Source organism: Anomaloglossus baeobatrachus, chromosome 5 (genome assembly GCF_048569485.1).
Source record: "Anomaloglossus baeobatrachus isolate aAnoBae1 chromosome 5, aAnoBae1.hap1, whole genome shotgun sequence".
Lineage (NCBI taxonomy): Eukaryota > Metazoa > Chordata > Amphibia > Anura > Aromobatidae > Anomaloglossus > Anomaloglossus baeobatrachus.
The window spans coordinates 596,025,860-596,042,502 of record NC_134357.1 but is presented as its reverse complement, the minus strand read 5'-3'; the positions used below and the strand labels follow the sequence as shown (position 1 = coordinate 596,042,502).

General features: G+C 52.5%; 1 protein-coding gene across 1 annotated transcript in view; it reads left to right on the top strand.

Annotated features, from left to right (window-relative positions):
• Nucleotides 1-3,564: 3,564 nt before the first annotated feature.
• CACNG4 (calcium voltage-gated channel auxiliary subunit gamma 4) overlaps nt 3,565-16,643 on the top strand; it is a 51,537-nt gene continuing 38,458 nt past the window's right edge. The window contains exon 1 of the mRNA XM_075348026.1: nt 3,565-3,893. Coding sequence (XP_075204141.1) covers nt 3,671-3,893 — 223 coding nt within the window. The 5' untranslated portion in view covers nt 3,565-3,670. The remainder of the gene's footprint in view (nt 3,894-16,643) is intronic.

Sequence of the window (16,643 nt, the reverse complement as noted above, 5' to 3'; positions counted from 1 at the left end):
CGGAGGGGGAAAACAACATCCCAGCTGCTCCCTACCATCGCTCCCGGGATCCCCGTCACCAGCAGCGGTGGTGCCCATCTTCACCACAACCTGTGGGTGGTGTCACGGACTAAATCCCCAAATAAACTACCCCCTTTTCACTCACGGGCGAGGAGCGCCGCTCGAGTCCCCGGACCCGGCCCACCGCTCGAGCCACCGAGCAGCAGCAGCGCCGGACCCGAGCGTTAGCGAGCGCAGCGTCCCCTCCGCCCGAGACAGGGGCAGGGATCCCCGTCCCCAGTGCTTGTCCGTCAAACATCTGTGAGGAGGTGGACTGGCTCACACCCACCAGTAGATCAATTAAGGCCTCTTTACTCAGTCCCTGGTAGCTCAGGCCCAGATCTCTGGCTCTCTCCTGTAGAGTGGAAGCAGTCCAGTTTCTGTACTCACTCTGTGGGTGGATCTCCATTAGGCTGTGATCTGTTGATCCCACCGCTGACACCAGTTGTGATGGGGTGCTTCTCCCATATCACACAATCAACAGAGCGAGAGATGGCGGTACAATCCAAAGAGCATTTATTCCAAGCAAATCAAATGGTCCATAAAATAATCCACCACACAGAGGGTAAAATAGTCCAGGGACACAAATATAGTCCGGTAAGCGATAAATGTCCAGGTCTCTCTGAGGAGCCGCACCTTCAGCCCAGAGGATCAATCTTAGTTATTCTCTCTTCAAGTTCTCAAACAGACTGCCTCATCCCCCAGGTAAGCAAAGAAGTTAGGTAGATTGTAAGCCCCTCCCCCCCACACCTAGGGACAGAAGCACTTCAAGAAGTTATAACCCTGCGGACAATACAATGTACACACAAGCAATACAAATAATGGACAGTGAACCAAGCATTAACCCACACAACATGGTACATAACCCCCAATATCCCACCATCACAGGGGGCACATCCAGTGGGAGTGGTCAGAAGCTGCACAGTTAGAAAGTGCACATCCCGGGGAGCACATTTAGGGGAACACTTCCAGGGTGCACATTTTGGAGCGCACAGTCAGGAGAGCACATTTTGGGAAGCATATTTTGAGGATCACATTTCAGGGTGCAGTCAGGGGAGCATTTTTCAGGGAGTACATTTTGGGGTGCTCAATCAGGGAAGCTTATTTCAGGGAGCACGTTCCGGGGAACACTTTTTTCGTGGAGCACATTTCGGGGTAATCAGGGAAGCACATTTCTCGGAGAACAATTCGTGTTGCAATCAGGGGTGCTCATTTTAGGGAGCACATTCCGAGGTGTACTTTATGGGGAGCACTTTTTGGGGAGCACTTTCCATGGCAAACTTTCCAAGGAGCAAATTTCTAGAAGAAAATGCCAAGGTGCACTATCCGGGGCCACATTCTGGAGAGCACATTTGGGGGCTCATATCTTGGGGTGCATATTTTGGGGAGTACAATCCAGGAAGCACATTTCAGGGTGCACATTTTGCGGCTCATATATCAGGGTGCACATATCAGGGAGCATTTTTTGGGGCGTACATTTCAGGGAGCACATTTTGGGACTCATATCTTGGGGTGCACATTTTGAGGAGTATATTTTGTGGTGCACATTTCGGGGAGCACATTTCGAGATGCACATTCCTGGGTGCACATTTCGGGTGTACATTCCGGGGTGCACATTTTGGTGGGCCCTGAGTCTTTTCCAGCATCTTCTGACCATAAATTCTGGGGTGCACATTCCTGGATGCACATTTCGGGGTGTACATTCCAGGATTGACATTTTGGGGGCACATACCGGGGTGCACATTTTGGGGGTTCCCGCATCCTCTCCAGTATCTTCTGACTATACATTTCGGGGAGCATGTTTCAGGGAGAACATTTCGAGGAGCACATGTCGTGGCGCACATTCTGGAGCGTACATTCGGGCTTCACAATCTGGAGTGCACATTCTGGAGTGCAGATTTCGAGGCTCACAATTCGGGGCACAAATTTCGGAGCTCATATTTTGGGGTGAACATTTCGGGGGCACATTCTGGCGAACATATTTCAGGGCGTACATTCCGGGGTGCACATTTTGAGGCATACATTTGGGGGGCACATTCCGGTGCATACTTTCTTGGAGTACATTCGGGGGGCACATTCTGGAGCATACATTTGGGGGGCACATTCCGGGGCGTATATTCGGGGGGCACATTCCGGGACATACTTTCTTGGGGGACATTCGGGGGACACATTCTGGAGCGTACATTCGGGGGGCACATTCTGGGGTATACTTTCTTGGCGTACATTCAGGGGGCATATTCTGGGGCGTACATTCGGGGGGCACATTCCGGGGCGTACATTCGGGGGGCACATTCCGGGGCGTACATTTGGGAAGCACATTCCAGGGCGTACATTCGGGGGGGGCACATTCTGGGGCGTACATTCGGGGGGGGGGCACATTCCGGGGCGTACATTCGGGGGGCACATTCCGGGGCGTACATTCAGAGGGCACATTCCGGGGTGTACATTCGGGGGGCACATTCTGGGGCATACTTTCTTGGCGAACATTCAGGGGGCATATTCTGGGGCGTACATTCGGGGGGCACATTCCGGGGCGTACATTCGGGGGGCACATTCCGGGGCGTACATTTGGGGGGCACATTCCAGGGCGTACATTCAGGGGGCACATTCCGGGGCATACTTTCTTGGAGTATATTCGGGGGGCACATTCCGGGGCGTACATTCAGGGGGCACATTCCGGGGCGTACATTCGGGGGGCACATTCCGGGGCATACTTTCTTGGAGTATATTCGGGGGGCACATTCTGGGGCGTACATTCAGAGGGCACATTCCGGGGCGTACATTCGGGGGGCACATTCCGGGGCGTACATTCAGAGGGCACATTCCAGGGCGTACATTCGGGGGGCACATTCTGGGGCATACTTTCTTGGAGTATATTCGGGGGGCACATTCCGGGGCGTACATTCGGGGGGGCACATTCCGGGGCGTACATTCAGAGGGCACATTCCAGGGCGTACATTCGGGGGGCACATTCCGGGGCGTACATTCGGGGGGGCACATTCCGGGGCGTACATTCAGGGGGCACATTCCGGGGCATACTTTCTTGGAGTATATTCGGGGGGCACATTCTGGGGCGTACATTCAGAGGGCACATTCCGGGGCGTACATTCGGGGGGCACATTCCGGGGCGTACATTCAGAGGGCACATTCCGGGGCGTACATTCGGGGGGCACATTCTGGGGCATACTTTCTTGGAGTATATTCGGGGGGCACATTCTGGGGCGTACATTCGGGGGGCACATTCCGGGGCGTACATTCGGGGGGCCCCGCGTCCTCTCCAGCATCCTCTGACCATACTCTTCGCTGCTCTGCCATCAGTGCTGTCAGCACACATCAGAGGGGGCGGCTTGTTTTCCAGTCTTGTCCTCCCTGGGGGTCTCAGGCAGGCAGACCCCACATGTCCATTTGCATAGCCCTTGCTGATTGGTGGCGGTGGCGGGGGGAGGGTCTCGCTGTCAGTCCTGATGAGTTCTACATTCGGGGGTCTCTGCCACTTTCCTCTTCTGTGAGTGCTGAGCACCTGAGCGTCCTCTGGAGGGCACCGGTGCCCCCCTCCTGGAGTCCTTTGTCTGCAGCCTCACCCACCCTCGGTGGAGCCCCTGTTGCTCAGCGCTGTGGAGTATGAAGCACCATGGGGTGGTGTGATCGGGGGGTGCAGATGTTGCTCACCACAGTGGGGGCTTTCGCAGCCTTCAGCCTTATGACTATCGCCATTGGGACGGACTACTGGCTGTACTCCAGGGCTCACATCTGCAACGGGACCAACGTCACCACCGAAGACCCCCAAAGCCAACCCAAGAAGACCAAGGGGGACCTCACCCACTCCGGGCTGTGGAGGATCTGCTGCATAGAGGGTAAGTGCTGCAGACACCAGAGAGCAATAGCTGCATTGTGTGTGTCATGTGTAACCGGGGGATCATGCACTGATGGATGGAGACGATACTGGGGGCTTCACACTGCGGGCTACTGGTTCCCACAGCAACAGCTCTCAACTTCATGGGGTGTGAAAACTTTTGCAATGGAGGCAAAGTTCAATAACTGCACAGATAATAATGTAGGATCGGGCAGAAAGAGGCACCAGAGGTAAGTGCACAACAGTGCGCCACACTGCACAGCGCCGGGCTCCACACAGCGCCGCACTCCACACAGCGCCGGGCTCCACACCGCGCCACACTCCACACAGCGCCGCACTCCACACCGCGCCACACTCCACACTGCACAGAGCCGCACTCCACACAGTGCCGCACTCCACACAGCGCCGGGCTCCACACCGCGCCACACGCCACACCGCGCCACACTCCACACTGCACAGCGCCGCACTCCACACTGCACAGCGCCGGGCTCCACACCGCGCCACACTCCACACAGCGCCGCACTCCACACCGCGCCACACTCCACACAGCGCCGCACTCCACACCGCGCCACACTCCACACAGCGCCGCACTCCACACCGCGCCACACTCCACACTGCACAGAGCCGCACTCCACACAGTGCCGCACTCCACACAGCGCCGGGCTCCACACAGTGCCACACTCCACACAGCGCCGCACTCCACACTGCACAGAGCCGCACTCCACACTGCACAGCGCCGGGCTCCACACCGCGCCACACTCCACACAGCGCCGCACTCCACACCGCGCCACGCTCCACACTGCACAGAGCCGCACTCCACACAGTGCCACACTCCACACAGCGCCGCACTCCACACCGCGCCACACTCCACACTGCACAGAGCCGCACTCCACACAGTGCCACACTCCACACAGCGCCGCGCTCCACACAGTGCCACACTCCACACAGCGCCGCGCTCCACACAGCGCCACACTCCACACTGCACAGTGCCGCACTCCACACAGCGCCGCACTCCACACAGCGCCACACTGCACAGTGCCGCACTCCACACAACGCCGCACTCCACACCGCGACACACTCCATACAGTGCTGCACTCCACACAACAACACACTCCACACAGCGCCGCGCTCCACACTGCACCGCGCTCCACACAACGCCACACTGCACCGCGTTCCACACAACGCCGCACTCCACAAAGCGCCACACTCCACACAGTGCCGCACTCCACACAGCGCCACACTCCACACAGCGCCGAGCTCCACACAGCGCCACACTCCACACAGCGCCGCACTCCACACAGCGCCACACTCCACACAGCGCCGCACTCCACACTGCACAGAGCCGCACTCCACACAGCGCCACACTCCACACAGCGCCACACTCCACACAGTGCCGCACTCCACACAGCGCCGCACTCCACACAGCGCCGAGCTCCACACAGCGCTGCACTCCACACTGCACAGAGCAGCACTCCACACAGCGCCACACTGCACAGTGCCGCACTCCACACAGCGCCGCACTCCACACCGTGCCACACTCCACACAGCGCCGCGCTCCACAAAGCGCCACACTCCACACAGTGCCGCACTCCACACAGTGCCGCACTCCACACAGCGCCACACTCCACACAGCGACGCACTCCACACAGCGCCACACTCCACACAGCGACGCACTCCACACTGCACAGAGCCGCACTCCACACAGCGCCGCACTCCACACCATGCCACACTCCACACAGCGCCACACTCCACACAGTGCCACACTCCACACAGTGCCACACTCCACACAGCGCCACACTCCACACCGTGCCACACTCCACACAGCGCCGTGCTCCACACTGCACAGCGCCGAGCTCCACACAGCGCCACACTCCACACCGTGCCACACTCCACACAGCGCCACACTCCACACAGCGCCACACTCCACACAGCGCCACACTCCACACCGTGCCACACTCCACACAGCGCCGTGCTCCACACTGCACAGCGCCGAGCTCCACACAGCGCCGCGCTCCACACTGCACAGAGCCACACTCCACACAGCGCCGCGCTCCACACAGGGCCGCACTCCACACTGCACAGTGCCGCACTCCACACAGCGCCACGCTCCACACAGCGCCACGCTCCACACAGCGCCGCACTCCACACTGCACAGTGCCGCACTCCACACCGCGTCACACTCCACACAGCGCCGCACTCCACACTGCACAGAGCCGCACTCCACACAGCGCCGCGCTCCACACAGGGCCGCACTCCACACTGCACAGTGCCGCACTCCACACCGCGCCACACTCCACACAGTGCCGCACTCCACACTGTACAGAGCCACACTCCACACAGCGCCACACTCCACACAGCGCCGCACTCCACACTGCACAGTGCCGCACTCCACACCGCGCCACACTCCACACAGTGCCGCACTCCACACTGCACAGTGCCACACTCCACACTCCACACAGGGCCGCACTCCACACTGCACAGTGCCGCACTCCACACCGCGCTTCACTCCATACTGCACAGTGCCGCACTCCACACAGCGCCACACTCCACACAGCGCCGAGCTCCACACTGCACAGTGCCACACTCCACACAGCACCGAGCTCCATCCACACTGCACAGCTCGACACTGCACAGTGCCGCACTCCACACAGCACCAAGCTCCACACTCTGCACAGCTCCACACTGCACAGCTCCACATCACACAGCGCCGCACCCCACACTGCACAGCGCTGCACTCCACACTCTGCACTGCTCCACACAGCACTACACTCTACACAGCGCCAAGCTCCACACTCTGCACATCTCCACAGTGTACAGCACCCCCTCTACACTCCACACAGCGCCGTGCTCCACACTGCACAGCGCCGCATTCCACACTCTGCACTGCTCCACACCGCACAGTGCCGCACTCCACATTCTGCACTGCTGCACACCGCCGCCCTCCACACTCCACACAGCGCCACGCTCCACATCGCAGTGCGCCGCACTCCACACTGCACAGCGCCACATTCCACACTCTGCACTGCTCCACACCGCACAGTGCCGCACTTCACATTCTGCACACCGCACAGCTCCGCCCTCCACACTCCACACAGCGCCACGCTCCACATCGCAGTGCGCCGCACTCCACACTCCACAGCACCGCACTCCACACTCTGCACTGGTCCACACCGCACAGCGCCACACCCTACACTGCACAGTGCCGCACCGCACATCGTTACTCTCTATACTCTGCACAGCTCCACACCACATAGAACCATGCTCCACACTCTGTACAGCTCCACACCACACAGCGCAATGCTCCACACTCTGCACAGCACCACACTACACACTCTGCACAGCTCCACACCACACAGCGCAATGCCCCACACTCTGCACAGCACCACACTCCACACTCTGCAAAGCTCTACACCACGCAGCGCCATTCTCCACACTCTGCACAGCTCCACACCACACAGCGCAATGCCCCACACTCTGCACACCACCACACTCCACACTCTGCACAGCTCCACACCACACAGTGCCACGCTCCACACTCTGCACAGCTCCACACCACACAGCGCAATGCCCCACACTCTGCACATCACCACACTCCACACTCTGCACAGCTCCACACCACACAGTGCCACGCTCCACACTCTGCACAGCTCCACACCACACAGTGCCACGCTCCACACTCTGCACAACTCAACACAGCACTTTGCTGCGCTCCATACTCTGCACAGCTCCATGCTCCACACTCTGTACCACTCCACACTGCACAGCGCCACACTCCACAATCTGTACCGCTCCACACTCCACAGTGCCATGCTCCACACCACACAGTGCATGATTCACACCCTGTACAGCTCCACACCACACAGCTCCACGCTCCACACTCTGCACAGCTCCACACTCTGCACAACTCAACACCGCACAGCGCCACACTCCACACTGCACAGCTCTACACCACACAGCGCCATGCTCCACACTCTATAAAACAGCGCCACACAGTGCCACACTGCACAGCTCTACACCACACAGCGCCATGCTCCACACTCTATAAAACAGCACCACACGCCACACAGTGCCACACTGCAGTGCACAGCTCCACACCACACAGCGCCACGCTCCACACTCTATAAAACAGCACCACACTCCACACAGTGCCACGGTCTACACTCTGTACCGCTCTACACTGCACAACACCACACCCCACAGCAGACACCGCCATGCTACATACTCTGCAAAACAGTACCACACCCACACTGCACTATGCACCATACTCTGCAAAACAGTGCCTTGCTCCCTACCAGGCTCCACACCTTACAGCCCTGTGATGACTCAGCATTGATAAGGAATGGTTGATTTTGTGTATGGGGCTGAACTATGCTTAATTATGCCATCCATATTGTTCCTTTGTTCAGTAAATTAAGAGACATTAGCCATTGTTTCATGTCAGACTGCTCAGTGCCTCTTTCTGTATATCATATAAATCAAATAGAAAACCGGTTTTAAATGCCGCGCTAAAAACCACAGATGCTGTAGATAAAGAGATTTCCTTTATTTCACAGTTCTACGCGTTTCAGAGACATCTCCGTCTCCTTCCTCAGGAAAAGAAATCATATATATATCACATTTTTCCTGAGGAAGGAGACGGAGATGTCTCTGAAACGCGTAGAACTGTGAAATAAAGGAAATCTCTTTATCTACAACATCTGTGGTTTTTAGCGCGGCATTTAAAACCGGTTTTCTATTTGATTTATATGATAACCTGCTTTCCGGGGCCGCTGCTAAACCACATAAAACCACTCACATGCGATCATAGGGGGTTGTGACTGGCACAACCCTACCAGGTGAGTGTATCTCTTTCTGTTCTGTCTCTCTACCCTCATACCGGGTAAGACCCTATTGCGCTTTTTCCCCCCTATACCTCTTTCTGTATAGTAATATGAGGAATGACAGCTGATTACGGATTGTATCAGCCCCTGCGGTGCACTAGTCTGAATTTGGAGGACAATTGTGCAGGCTAATTGAATCAGAGAACAATGCGGGAACAGCCACGTTTATTTTCCCACCAATGCTATCCTATGGGGCACAATGCCCTGAAATGGGAGCTGAGAGATATAAAATTGACTGCTCCTGTTACCGTATAATATTCTGCTGGACTTCAGCCTAGGGTCCATGGATCCAGCTGGAGGATCACAGAACTGTTCCACTGCCCAACACTGAGGTTCAGTAGGATGAGCCTTGGTCTGTGTTGTCTATCTAAGACAGTCAGGCCAGGAGCACCCACTGACCCTCGTGGGATACTACTCAGTCCGGCTTTTTGAAGGAGTTCAGGAAAGGTGACAAGGATGTTACAATCATACTGCTCAACTAGGAGAATTTGGTTATGTGGGCAAGGTCTATTCACCTTTACCAGGAGATGTGGGAATACTGACTACACTATGGCCCTGGATCAAGCAGGTGTTTGTAAATGGACTTGCCATGTCAATAGCCTAAAAGCTTATGAGGAAAAGGAACTTAGCAGTTTGTTGTCCCTCATTAGTTGACCCAGATAGGGACCAGATCCCAGACTTATTGGTGGACTCCAAAGGGGAAATGGGGTAACAGATTTCCCTGTGGAGGATCTTGGTCCATCACAAAAGCAGTAGTTAAGAAACCGTGTCAGAACATATGGACCCCTGTTTACGAGTCACCCTGGTCAAATACCCCTGGGCCAAAGCCATGTCAACACAGGGTCAACCACCCCACTCCTACCGAGTGACACCTCCAATGATGGTACTGATGAAGGCCGAGGTGGATGACATGTTAAATATGAGGGTCAAAGTTCCTTTCCATAGTCAAGGGGCTGCCAGTGTGGTGTTGGTGCCCAAGAAGGACAAGAGTATTCGCTTATGTATAGACTATAGATGACTTAATGAGGACACTGTTAGAGATGCCTACCCCATGCCTCGAGTGGATGAGCTACTGGACAGGTTAAGGGGGTCTCAATTCATATCTACCCTCCATCTGAGCAATGGATACTGGCAAATCCTTCTCACGTAGCAGGGTCAAGGAAAATCTGCATTTACAAAATCTTTGGGCCTTGAGAAGTTTGCTTTCATCGCCCCTTTTGGCCCAGCTTCCTTCCAAAGGCTATCTTCAGCGACACCTGGGAAGAGAGTCTTCAGCACGCGTGTAAGGTAGCCAAAACACAGCTCACCATCAGACCCCACAAGTGCAAATGGGGATGACCTGGGAGATCGGCTGACAGGACCAAGGCCCTTTTTATACCACTCAGTTTTCATTTCAGGGTATTGTGTCTTACAGGATTGTTGGGAGATGGCTGCTCTCATATTGGTCGCTAGTTCAATCTGACTGCATAATTTTCCTCTAAATTATGTAGTCAATCCACATTTATGTGGATGTCAATCCACAATTATGAGGAAATCCACATTTTGCAAGCAATCCACATTTAACAGACAATAGGGCTCCGGTCAGTCTGACATGAAACAATCGCTTACTCATCTTTACCAAACAAAGGAACAATAAATGTGACCTAATTAAGAACAGTTCATTCCCACCTAATTGTTCAGATGCTGAGTCAGCACAATGTGTTCATGTACTGATGATGGTTCTGATGATCTATTCATGTAGTCATTTTGGATCTGGGGATGTATTCATGTACTGATGGTGGGTCTGCTAATGTGTCCATGTACTGATAGTGATTTTGCTACAGTACTCATGTATTGCTGGTGTTTCTGGAGCTGTATTCATGAAGTAATGTTGGTTCTGTTATAGTATTCATGAACCGATGGTGGTTATGGTGCAGTATTCATGCACTGATGGTGGTTCTGGTGATGTGTTAATGAACTGATGGTGGTTTTGATGCTGTATTCATGAACTTATGCTGGTACTGGTACTTTATTCATGTACTAATGGTGGTCCTGATGCTGTATTCATGTACTGATGGTAGTGCTGGATTCATATACAGCTAATGGTTCTGGTGATGTATTAATTTACTGATAGTGGTTCTAGTGCTGTATTCATGTATTAATGGTGGTTGTAATGATGTACTCATACTAATTGTGGTTCTGGTGCTGAATGTATGTATTGTTGGTGGTTATGATATTGTATTCCTGTACTGATGGTGCATGTCATACTGTAGTCATGTCCTGATGGTACTGTATTTATATACTAATGATAATTCTGGTGCTGTATTCATGTACTAATAGTGGTTTTGATGATCTGTTCATGTACTGATGGTGGTTCTGATGCTGTATTCCAGTACTGATAGTAATTGTAATACTGTATTAATGTACTAACTGTGATTCTGGTACCATATTCATGTACTGATGGTACTGGTAATGTGCTCATGCAATGATGGTGGTCCTGGTGCTGTATTGATGTACTGATGTGGTTTTGGTAATGTGTTCATGCACCGATGGTGGTTCTGGTACTGTATTCATGTACTGATGGTTGCACTGATACCGTATTCATGTACTGATGGTTATGTTGCTGTATTCATGTACTTATGGTGGTTCTGGTGCTGCAATCATTTACCAATGGTGAATCTAGTGCTGTATTTATATTTGTGATGTTGTTCTTGTCCTGATCATGGTACTGGTGCTAGATTACTGTACTGATGGTGGTTGTGATATTTATTTCCTGCATGGATGGTGGTTGTGATACTGTATTCAAATACTGATCTTAATTCTGATGCTGTATTCATGTACTAATGGTGATTATGATGCTGTATTCAAGTACTGAGAGTGGATCTGATACTGTATTCATGCATTGATGGAGGTAGTGGTACTTTATTCAAGTGCTGATGGTGGTTATGTTCTCATGTACTGATGGTGGTGCTGGTACTTTATTCATAGACTGATGGTTATTCTGATGTTGTATTCACATACTTATGGTGGTTCTGGTAATGTGTTCATGTACTAATGGTTATTTTGTTGATATATTCACGTAGTGATAGTGTTTCCGGTGATATCTTCATGCAGTGATGGTGGTTCTGGTGATGTGTTTGTGTACTGATTATGATTCTGGTACTGTATTTATGCATTGCTAGTGGTTTTGGTGCTATATCCATGCACTGTTGATGGCTCTGGTGCTTTATTAATGTATTTGGTAGTTCTAGGACTGTTTAGTGAACTGATGGTGTTTTTTTTTTTACTGTATTCATGAATTTATGGTGGTACTGGTACTTTATTCATGTACTGATGGTGGTTCGGGTGTTGTATTTTTATTTAATGCTGGTGCTGTATTTATATACTGATGATGGCACGTCCACCTTGTCCAGTGCATTTTGTGCATTCCATCCTGCCTGAGGAAGAGGTACAACCACCTCCACTGGAGTGTACCGCTGACCCCTGTACCATAGATGCATCTGCTGGAGTATATGGGCTCCGGCCTTTGTCACCAGGTTCTCCTACTGCCTTCTACAGAATGCTCATTGGAAGGAGTAGGACACAGAGGAGATGTTATCAATGTGGGCAGCCTGGGCATTTGCAAAACACTTGCCCTGCTGGTCGATTGAGGAATGACCTTGCACCAAATCAACCTGTTCATTCTCTACAGCCAAAGACAATGGGGGAAGAGTTCTCACCTCTTCAAGTTGACGTACCTAATGACTCAGACACTCATTGTCGACCACTAGGGTTTTATGGGTTGCGAGCCACAGCCCCGAGTTCCTCTTACCATCAAAGTAAGCACTTACAGGAGGTCGTGCTGGATGGACAGAGAGTCATTGGATTTTGTGATTCTGGGGCATATCTCACAATAGCTGATCCCCAAGTGATTTGACCAGAGACGATACATCATGGAGCAGGGATTGTTATTGAATTGGCTGGAGGACAAAGGCGGAATATCTCAAAGGTGATTGTAGATCTGGACTTTGCCTCTGGGGTCAAGCAATGTGTGGTTGGGGTGATGAGCGGCCGACCTGCAGATATTCTCCTAGGAAATGATGTGGGAGATCTACAATGCCGATTTGTGGGTGCAGGAAACACAGTTTAAGTAAAGGAGGATAAAAAGGGAAGCTTGTCCCTACAATATTACCACCATAAAAGGGACTTTCCACAGCTGAGCAACATGGACTTAAGTGAGGTGGCCAGAGGTCTGTGTAGACCTCATGGTGCACTCACTTATTAAGAAGGAGGGAGAGGTTGTGATGGTGGGATATTGTGGGTCATTTTATGTAGGTTTGTATTTTAGGTGTACTGCTCTGTCCATACTATGTATTATTTCTCCTGTCTGCAGGTTAATAACCCCCTGCAGTGCTTCTGTCCCTAGGTGTGGGGGAGGGGCCTGGAATCCACCCAAACTCTGTGCTTACCTGGGGGATTATTGAGTCTGGCTGGGAAGGACAAGAGACAAGCAGGAACATTCATCCTCTGGGGGAGAAGCTGTGGCTACAGGCAGCACCCCAGAGAGCCGTTGAGAAACCCCAATTTTCCTGGAAAAGGCCTGCTGGAGGATTGTGACTGATTCCCAGGACATTTATCCCATTACTGGACAACTTTACTTTCTGTGTTGGATTATTCTGTGGACCTTCTGACTTGCTTGGAATAAATGTTCTTTGGATTGTTCACTCATCTCTCACTCTGTTGATTGTGTGATACTGGAAAAGGACCCCATGACAACTGGTGGTAGCAGTGGGATCACAGCCCAATGGAGATCCACCAACAGAGTGAGTACAGAAACTGGACCGCATCCAGTCTACAGGAGAGAGCCAGAGATCTGGTCCTGAACTACCAGGGACTGAGTAAAGAGGCCTTAATTGATCTACTGGTGGGTGCGAGCCAGACCCCCTCCCAGATGTCTGACGAACAAGCACTGAGGACGGGCATCCCTTCCCCAAAAAGCCAGTGGTTGGTGTGGTATGAAGCAGAGATGGCAGCTCTTGGCCCCGGTGTATCTCAGGAGTACAAGGAGGAGGCTGCTCGCCGAGCACAGAGGAGACAAGAAGCAATGGAGTCCGACAGAGGGAGTAATGTGAGTATGAGTGTAAACTCAGCGATCCGGGAGCCTGTACGGATCACCCGGGCGGACTTCAAGCCATTTGATGAGGCTTCCGGAGATGTGGAGGGGTTCTTCAAGGACTTTGAGCAGCGGTGTGCGGTGATGGAGGTTCCCCACTCTGGCTGGGTGCGTTTGTTAGTGGAACTCCTGAACGGAGCCTGGCAGAGGCTTATCACACCATTGACTCACAGCACAACCGGGATTACAACATTGTAAAGCGGACTATCCTGGATTACCATGCCATCACCCCAGACTCACATAGGGCACAGCTCCGAGACCTCTCATGCACCACGGGGGGGATCATTTAGGATGTATGCCCATAAGATGTCCCAGGCATGTCGGAGATGGCTGGAAGCGGAAGACGCCTTCACTGTGGAAGACGTTATACAGGTATTTCTTATAGAACAATTTCTGTATAAGTGTCCCTCAGAAATATGGGAATGGGTCAGAGAGCGCACCCCATGCACCTTGGATGGAGCTGCAGCCCTGGCTGATGAGGCCCTTACTATCCGACCACAATGGAGGGGGCCTCTGGACAACAAGAAACAGCCTGCTCCTGCACCCCGACCTCTTCTGGTTATAGCTGTGGCTATAGGCAGCACCCCGGAGAGCCATTGAGAAACCCTGATTTCCCTGGAAAAGGACTGCTGGAGGATTCTGACTGATCCCCGGGACATTTATCCCATTACTGGACTACTTTACCCTTTGAGTGGTGGATTATGTTATGGATCATCTGGATTGGATGGAATAAATGTTCTTTGGATTATTCAATCATCTCTCGCTCTGATGGTTGTGTGATTTCAGAGAAGGACGCCGTGACATATTTAATTACTGATGATTATTCTGGTGCCGTATTCATGTAGTTATGGTAGTTCTAGTGTATTCATGTACTGATGTTGGTTCTGGTAATGAGTTAATGTACTGATAGTGATTCAGGTAATGTATTCATGTACAGATGCTGCTTCTGGTACTGTACAGGAAAACATTACCAGAACCACCATCAGTACATGAGCACATCATCAGGATCCCCATCAGCACTTGTCTACAAGAACAAAGCTTAGTAGAGCAATCAATTGTAATGTCAGACATTTGTATCACATGAACCTATTACTCCTAGTATGTCCTAACAATGGTTAGGAGATGCTGATTGTTGTTGTTACCAGCCACCGTCAGTCTCCAGACTACACAGAGACTACAGCTCTAAAGAGACAGAGTCAGTATCACAATTAAACATTTATATCTAGGTACTTTATAGGTGACATTTTCCCTGATTTGAGTCATCTCTTTCTTTTCATCTCCATCTGGCCTAGACGCCATGATGACTTTTTACATCCACAGCTTGTCTCTGCAGGCTTCCATCTTCTCCGATCTTCTGCAGCTCATCCCCACACAGAGAACTCTTAAAAATAAGTGATTATAATGTCCTTTACATAAAAATATCTATCAACTATCAAACTATCTATTACCTTAAACTACCAGGGTGTTATCATCACCTTTTCTACTACCCTATTCCACCAGGGATATTATAGTTAATACTAGAAGGTGGCCCGATTCTACGCATCGGGTATTCTAGAATTTACGTATTGTGTAGTTCATGTATGATTTTTCTTCTATATATATATATATATATATATATATATATGTTGTTGTGTGTAGTTACCAAGTGTTTGTGTAGGGCGCTGTACATGTTCTGGGTGTTCTCTGGGTGTGGCGGGGGGTGAGAGCGGTGTTGTTTGTGTGTTGCGTTGTTTGTGGAGCGCTGTGTGTCTGTAGCGTTGTGTGTGTGTTGCGCGGTTTGTGTGTGTGTGGTGTGTTTTGGGGGGAGGTATGTTTTGTGCAATGTGTGTGTTGTGCGGTATGTGCGTATATTTGTGTGTGCAGCGTTGTCTGTGTGTGGGTGTCTGTGTAGGGCAGTTGTTTGTGGTTCCCAGTGTGTGTGTGTGGTGTGTTGTGCAGTGCGCGCGCGTGTGTGTGTTGGGGGGAGGTGTGCACTTCCCATCGTGCTCCATCCCCCATGCAACGCACTCACCATTGTGCTCCATCCCCTATGCTGCGCACCCCCCATCGTGCTCCATCTCCCATCCTGCGCACTCGTAAACGTGCTCCATCCGCCATGCAGCGCACTCCCAAACGTGCTCCATCCGCCATGCTGCGCACTCCCCATCGTGCTCCATCCCCCATGCTGCGCACTCCCAAACGTGCTCCATCCGCCATGGTGCGCACTCCCAAACGTGCTCCATCCGCCATGCTGCGCACTCCCAAACGTGCTCCATCCGCCATACTCCGCACGCCCCATCGTGCTCCATCCGCCATGCAGCACACTCCCCATCGTGCTCCATCCCCCATGCTGCGCACTCCCAAACGTGCTCCATCCGCCATGCTGTGCACCCCCCATCGTGCTTCATCTCCCATGCTGCGCACTCCCAAACGTGCTCCATCCGCCATGCTGCGCACTCCCCATCGTGCTCCATCTCCCATGCTGCGCACTCCCAAACGTGCTCCATCCGCCATGCTGCACACTCTCAAACGTGCTCCATCCGCCATGCTGCGCACTCCCAAACGTGCTCCATCCGCCATACTCCGCACTCCCTATCGTGCTTTATCTCCCATGCTGCGCACTCCCCATCGTGCTTTATCTCCCATGCTGCGCACTCCCAAACGTGCTGCATCTCCCATGCTGCGCACTCCCAAACATGCTGCATCCGCCATGCTGCGCACTCCCAAACGTGGTCCATCCGCCATGCTGCGCACTCCCAAA